Source organism: Glossina fuscipes, unplaced genomic scaffold, assembly GCF_014805625.2.
Source record: "Glossina fuscipes isolate IAEA_lab_2018 unplaced genomic scaffold, Yale_Gfus_2 147, whole genome shotgun sequence".
In the NCBI taxonomy this organism is placed as follows: domain Eukaryota; kingdom Metazoa; phylum Arthropoda; class Insecta; order Diptera; family Glossinidae; genus Glossina; species Glossina fuscipes.
The window spans coordinates 1,743,796-1,751,475 of record NW_023998490.1 but is presented as its reverse complement, the minus strand read 5'-3'; the positions used below and the strand labels follow the sequence as shown (position 1 = coordinate 1,751,475).

General features: G+C 33.0%; 1 protein-coding gene across 1 annotated transcript; it reads right to left on the bottom strand.

The window, feature by feature from the left end:
- Positions 1–5,466: 5,466 nt before the first annotated feature.
- Positions 5,467–7,238, bottom strand: LOC119641208 (cytochrome c oxidase assembly protein COX15 homolog). Its single transcript, XM_038039751.1, has 4 exons — positions 7,027–7,238; positions 6,738–6,965; positions 6,410–6,684; positions 5,467–6,343 (listed from the first exon to the last, which is right to left on the bottom strand). Exons 2-4 carry the CDS (start codon positions 6,813–6,815, stop codon positions 5,491–5,493), a joined length of 1,206 nt encoding a protein of 401 aa, XP_037895679.1. The 5' UTR covers positions 6,816–6,965; positions 7,027–7,238; the 3' UTR covers positions 5,467–5,490.
- Between the last annotated feature and the right edge of the window lie 442 nt (positions 7,239–7,680).

Here is a 7,680-nt window from a genome sequence, read left to right as displayed (position 1 = left end):
GCTGTGCGTGCCCACTTTTCAAAAAAGGTTTCGCATGGCAAGTGATCAAAAGATCACCGACCCGAGGAATTTTCAATAGCATTCGTCCTTGAATCAAAACACATCAGTGTACCAAATTCCTTCAAAATACTTTAAAAATTGCGACTTGAAGTTTGAGTACAAGAAAACAAGGCGGACGGACTCGAAAAGCGATTACGAAACGAGCGCTATGATAAAAAGTGAGCCTATCTCGGGGTCTTTCTTGAACTCACACTGCACCAGATACAATTTTTTTTTATCTGGAAAAATATTCCATTTACTCGCCCTCTCATTCCTAGCTTTACGAAGATTCTAAAACTTTAGAGGATTTCCCGAAACGCTGCAAACAATGACGATTTTGAACTTTCGGTTGTTATGGGGTTTCGAATTATGACAATCAAAGTTTTTTGTACCCATCTCCGAAGGCTGGAGGATGTATTCATTTTGCAAAAACAAATTTATTGTTACGTAATTCCCTTTTCTCGGATACAGTTCGTATCACTAGATCGTGGATATTCTTTTTAAGAGAAACACTCTAGCACAAGACCCTTTTATTTGCAATCTTGACAGCTATAATATCCTTTTTCGACTCAAACGTTCTTGTCCGACTCACTCTGCCTTCCACAAATTGTCTATTTATATACACTTTTACAAACATATTATTATTACCTAAGTTCATGGCTTCAATTTTAATTCGTTAACCTAGATTTCCAATCTAATCGTTTTCCTCGGCCGGCAGGTGCATGACGCGCCGCGAATGTGTAGTTAAGTTTTCCCTTTCTAGAGAATTTATTATTTGGGAAAATCAATTAGTTGGCATGAACTGGATTTGCGATCTCCGTACCAATATGTTTGTTCTACGGCCTAGTATCTGCCCGCTACCTACTACCGTAGTGTATAAAAATTTATTCGATACTCGCTAACGCGCAGAAGCAAATTTCAAAAGCTCCATTAAGTATTTAAATCCTTGGCCAGTTTCAAATTCGGAATGGACTTAAGTATGTTCATCTATCTATTTATCTGCCTAACTGTACCGTGTCTGCGGTAAACATTCTCCGGTTAGCGAAACTGAATATATCGGCTGGGAATTTGTGGAAGAAGTAGAAATGATCCAAATTAGTTGAAAGGCACAACTATAACACACGTCTACGCAATAAAAAACTGATAACATCTTTGCTTTCCATGTTTTTTGCTTATTGCTCATATGCAACAAAAGATCCACGATATAAATTTCAACTTGTATTTTAAAAAATGGAAAAGTCACCCACGCCCATCCAGTATTAACGAGAATGAAAATCTGATTTTTCTGCTTTCTTTGCAGTCCTTTTTTATGATAACGATGATGGATATAAAATATTCAATCATGACCGCACATAAGTTTCTTGCTTATTAACTTTTATCGCATTCTTTATCATTTTAGTTCACTAGCTTTGCTACCAAAAATAAGCTCGATATTTGCTTATCGCATGAACAAAAGTGCAAAAATTTCGAATGCGTTTAAGGGAAAATAAATGCTGAACGAATATGTGTAAAAATTAATACCAAATATTCAAAAATATGCGAAAATCGAACGGCAGGTCTCTAAAAATTTACAAAAACTAGTCAGAATGTGTTTAAGGTAAAATAAATGTTGTTTTTTCATACAATTAAATAAAAGATTTCAAATTTATTCAAATCACAGGTATGAGTTGTCTGTTTTTTGTTTTTTGTTTTCTTTCTTTTTTTTGCTTTCTTTGTTCTGTACTCATTTACATTACATTCAAAGCATGTAATGATGAAGAAGAACAACAAAATTAATAACGGATTTATAGTTTTCTGCTACAAGTTTCATACAGTGTCAGCAATGGGTGATAATAATAAATAGGTGTATAATAAATCGATTTAACTTACTATCGAGTTTGTGCTCAACAATCCCTAAAGCCCTAAAAACCACTTTCAACACCTTCTACAGCCTGAAAGAAGACACCAACGGAATCTCAAAGAAACTTATATAAATCTCACATGGGTCTCCTTCCAAAAATATTACCAAAAAATTTCTATAAATCTACTTACACGTAATTTCTTCAATTTATGATTTTTTCAACTGGGTAAAACTTCTTAATCTTTTTATACCTTCTCTCTGCTTTTCTACGTATTTTATTTAATTTATTTAATTTAGTTATTTACTCTTATGGTGTTTAACATTTGGATGTATAGTATGTCCCACTAAAGTACGAGCGTCATATTCAGGTTAGATCACTTGTTCAACTACTTCTCATATATACACTCATATGCACTTCTCTATAAGACTGTATTAAGTTTATTTATTTATTTATTGTATTTTCAATTAGATTTATAATTTTTAACATAATAAATCACTATACCTTTAACCCAACTACACCTAAATCCAGGAAAAAAAATCGGTGTACTCGTATGGCAGTCTCACATTTAACAATTCAGCAATGCATCAAAATAAATTGAAAAACTACTATGGACGAAATGGAGAAAATGGAAAAAATAAAGGTCTCCTAAACAAAAACTTTTACATTAAATATATATATATTTAATTACAAAATTCATTTGCAAGTCAATTATGAATTTGAAGCTGAAAATGAAAATGAAAGTGTGATAAAAATTGTACTTTATTTAGCAAAGCACACAATAAACTAACACAACACAGAAATAATAGTTTTTAATATTAATTTTAATTTTTTTGTATTTTTTGTTTAATATTTTTGTTTAATTGATGTTCTTTTCTATAATATTTTGGTAGAATCACTCCTCTTATTAAAAAATTTTTCTCTGCCTGTTTCTTTTACACCAAAATAAAGCAATAAGAGAAACAAAGTCATACGATTCTACGCCAGAAACAGAAAGTAAGTGGCTCGGTATAGGCTTTTCTTAACAAGTCTAACTTTGTACGATATCGAGGAAGACGACACGTACAACGTAAATCAAAAAAAGTTGTTTTTAAAATTTGTGAAAAGACAATATTTAAGTTAATCCAAAATTTTTTAGCTCTAGTACCATCTAATCAGTGTAAATAAGTGGGATGAGTGAAAATCGGGATGAAGATGACGATGACTTATTTGCCTCCATAAGCAAGGAAGAAATCTTAGATCAAAACGAGTAGATAATTAATTCTCCCAATATATCTAAGTTCCAAGAAAATAAGCAGGTAATCCAAGTTATGGCATTGATATTCCTCACACTTTTTTGATGCTAATTTTTATAATTTTTTTTTATTTCTGCAGGTTTTCAAACAGCGAATGGTAAAAAAATTTCCATATCGGAAGAGAGCAAAACATCCATATAAAATATTCTAAGAGAATTTCAAGATGATTTTGCAGGAAACGGATTATGAAACTGAATTAAAAGATATAAAGGCTCGGATATCGAATAAAAGTATGGAATCCAAGTTTAGAACAACCGCAACCAGAAAAAGACTAATGGATCTTAATGATGAATCCAACCAAACTGGGCATTCGACTTTAAATGTCCCAAAATTTCGTAAAAAGCACTTGTTGTCAATAAATCCAAAATTTAATTTTAAATAACCCATCGTCTAATTGGAGCTTATAGCAACAAACAGTTTTTCAACCGATTTTTCATTGGGAAAATCAAACTTCTTTCTGTTGTTGTATATTAATTTATATAATTTATATTTAAATATAAATAGCTTTATTTACTTAATAGCTTCATTATACATTTAAAATACTTTATTAATATATATAAAAATATATATAAAAGAAATTGTTATTCCTTTTAATGGTGGCGAAGGAAACAAAGATGGCAGATTTTCGCCTGGACGTATATTATTGCTGAAAATGAAAAACTTTCTTTAGTGCTTTATAAATTATATAAATTAATATACAACAACAGGAAAGAGTTCGATTTTCCCAATTCATCTCGACTCACTTTACTTTTCACTTCTTCCCATTCGTTTTCAATAAAAATTTCACTCAGGCCAAATGCGTTTTTACCTACTCCCAACTCCGTTCTCCGCTAGCTTTTTGAAGTCCTAATGCAACATTAGTTTCTCTCAGCACCAAGCTGTTGGAGTACCCACTAATATTGTCTCTTTGGTTACCTTTAAAGCCAATCAAAATAATAATAAAATAATAAACATAATAAAATGTGAGGAATATCAATGCCATACCCTGTGTTATCTGCTTATATACTGGGAACTTAGACGTGTGGGGAAAATTATTATTGATCTTCACGTCTTGATGTAGGATTTCTTGAGTGCTTATGGAAGCAATAATGTCATCACCATCGTCATCCCAATCATAATTGTTATTTAAAGCTGAAAAATTTTGGATTAACTTAAATATTGTCTTTTCACAAATTTTAAAAACAACTTACTTTCATTCTGCTTCTTTATGAAATGCCAATCGAGATCGGCGTGAAGCAGTCCCTATCTATGATATTAGGCGGATGGAGCGCCTTTGAGCTTTTAGCGGATTAATACGCTTGTTGAATTGCTTTTAGACAATTGACTTTATTCAATTCTTACCGGGCTATATTTATGCACAATTTACTACACTAAATTATGCTAACATCATCAAAATGATAAATGCTTTAAATGGAGCGCCTGGCATCGTATTGCATTACGAAATGCAATACTCGGTGAAGTTGTAAGGAAGCGTTTTGCTTCCGTCCAAATACTGGCCAAAAACAGTCGGTCTGGGTTGTCCATCCGCACTAGAGAGGGAATATCCCTTAAAGATCTCCTCTCTACGGCAGCACAGATCAGCCGTCTCCCGCCCGCATCGTGCAAGCCAATGTTTATAAGACCACGTAAGAAGAGAAATTATATATGGCACTTACTAAATAATATAGCTTCAGAGAATGTACCTAGCTAGGAAATGTATACAAATGTGTGAACCGCACAAAAATGTACAAAACTTCGTAGTATATAGGAATCAAATGCATGAACTCTCTAAAATGTACACAAATGTACAAACTCTGTAGAATATATGAATCCAATGTAAAAACTCCCTAAAAGGAACACAAATGTACAAACGTTGTAAAATAGAAGGTTATGACTTCCATAGGGTATGACTTCCCATTGGATGTTCTCGCACGCAGTTTGATATTGAAAATTACCCAGTCAAAGGTCAGGCCTGCAACACTCGCACGCTTATACAACAAAAACTCTGAGCAACTTTATTTTGCGTATCCATTGCTTGTTATTCATAAAGAACCGCACCTTCACCATTTAAATTTCCACTTTTATTCTGAAAATAAAAAGACCCAACCGCCTATCCCCACCAACCATATATACATACATATATATATATACATATATAGCAACATAGGGCCTCGAGCGTCTTTTAAATTGTATTGGACATTAAAATTATGGTTTTTTATAGTAAACTATGTTCAGAAAGCTCGGCAATATCCGCATATTAAATTAATTATGAATAAATATTTGAGTCAATTGACTAAATTAATTACAACCATACGACAGAAACATAAGATAACTTTCATTTATTTCGGTATGTATTTCAAGAATTTCAATTCGTGACTTAGCCAAACGGCAAACGTTAATAAAAGCAGTGAACCTGATTGATGAGCAGCAGCTAAAGACACAGGTACGTGATGAATTAACGTGCTTATGCCCAAAGTCACCTGAAGCCAAGCAACTAAAGCCGCTGCATTTATGGCCCAATACGATCGTGGTGGCAGCATGGTTCGTTTGGAAAACATCCAAACAACAGTGATCAAAGTCACTGTAGAAATACCTAAAATCCGATGATTAAATTGAACTGTGGTAGGATTTTCGGTAAAATTCTTAATAATTGGCTTAAATGCTAAGATATCGTTAGGTATCCAGTTATCTCCCATTTTAGGAAATGAGTTGTGTACCAAGCCAGCATCTAAACCAGCCACAAAAGCTCCAGAAAATGCAGTTAGAAATATTAAACCTTTAGCCGCAAAAGCCAATCGTTTAAAACGCAAAGCTTTCATACAATTAGCTTGAAATTCTTGAGCTGGCACTAGTTTTTTCAATCCCTGCGATAGAAAGAGTGTATATAGAGCGAAGGCGAGACCCAAATGCGCAGCCAAGCGGTGTTGAGATACACGCGGTACATCGTTTACATTTTCGAAACGATTTTCCAAACCAGATTTCACCATATACCAGCCCATTAAGCCTTGGCAGCCTATCAAGCAACCCATTAACAATACAATGTTCTTTGTAGTTTTGTTAAAATAGCCCTTCCTCCAAAAATAGGTTGCCGGTATTAGGAAAAATGCACCAATAGCTCTACCCCACATTCGATGTATATATTCCATCCAAAAAATCATTTTAAATTCTTCCAAAGTCATATTTTGGTTCTTCCTAAAAAATAAAATAATTCCTCCAAGCAATATTTACATTTTGAATTGAAAAAAATAATTTACAAACATTTTAAATTCCGGATATTGTTGATAAAGACGAAATTCTTTCTCCCATTCTTCGGCGGTGCGCGGCATTTTTTCTCCGGTTAATTTCCAAGTAACCATCGAAAGACCGGATTCTGTTAAGCGTGTCACTCCTCCCAAAACAACGGCTAAATAAACCATGCCCCCGCATCCCAAAAACCATTTACCGACATTTCGTTGACTTTTCAAATTCTCCTGTGGAAAACGCGTGCAGAAGCGTGAAGGTCTAATTGGCCAATGGTTTGGTTTCAGTAGTGGCTATAACAAAAGTGAACTTCGCTCAATCTCTACTCCTCCCTAAACAATATTACCTTATAGATCGATTGATTTATTAAACTTCTCCGAAGTAATGTAGGAACAAATGGAACAATTCTTACAAACCGATTCATTTTGTTTACTTTTTGTTAACTTTTTTCAGCGCTTTATAACATAAAGCGCTATAAATTATAATAAAAGTGATATCTTCTCGATAGTTTCGTAGTTTTTAAGCGCTTTAAACGTTAATTTTTTTTAAATCGCAATCCATATCTTCGAAGTTTCTACAAAATTTTGTTGAAAATAAAACTCGTCTCTTTTTATATTATGTCATAAGACACTCACGGCTTTAGTAATATACTTTTTCTTGCCTCTTTTTTGTCAATTTCGTCTACAATTTCGTAATAGATAGAAGCGGTTGTTTAAAACAGGCCGCACTTAGGTGGATTTCTGAAATAAGAGAAAAAGGAAAATATCTTAAGACATTAACAGTGATTGGCAGCAGTAAGTGGCAGCTAATATGCCGAATAACAAGAAAATATCTGGAAAAATAAGTAAAGTGCATAGCTGCAGAGATGAAGAGAGCACTTTTTTTGGTTAATTGAAAGATGTGATTGCAGATACTCAGGCAGTTACAATTGTTTTTAGAATAAGTCTATGTGATGGTGGACTTGAAATATATATACTTTGGTAAATCTTTTATTTAGCTTAACTTTCATGTAACCATTTCTTTATCCGGTTAAGTTACGTCTCATTTTATTTTTATGCGGTTTTTTTTATCCTATTTTACTTTTTCTCTCTTTATTTAAAAAATTCTTCCCTTATTCAATTTTTTCCGCCTTACAAAATATATGTATAAAATATATGCATATAAGACAAGCTGCTTTTTCCTGTTTCAAGCGTTTTATTCGATTCATCTCTTATCGTATAATATAAATAAACACAAGTAAAAAAATCACTGACAGTAAATATATATATATATATTAGGTAATATATATA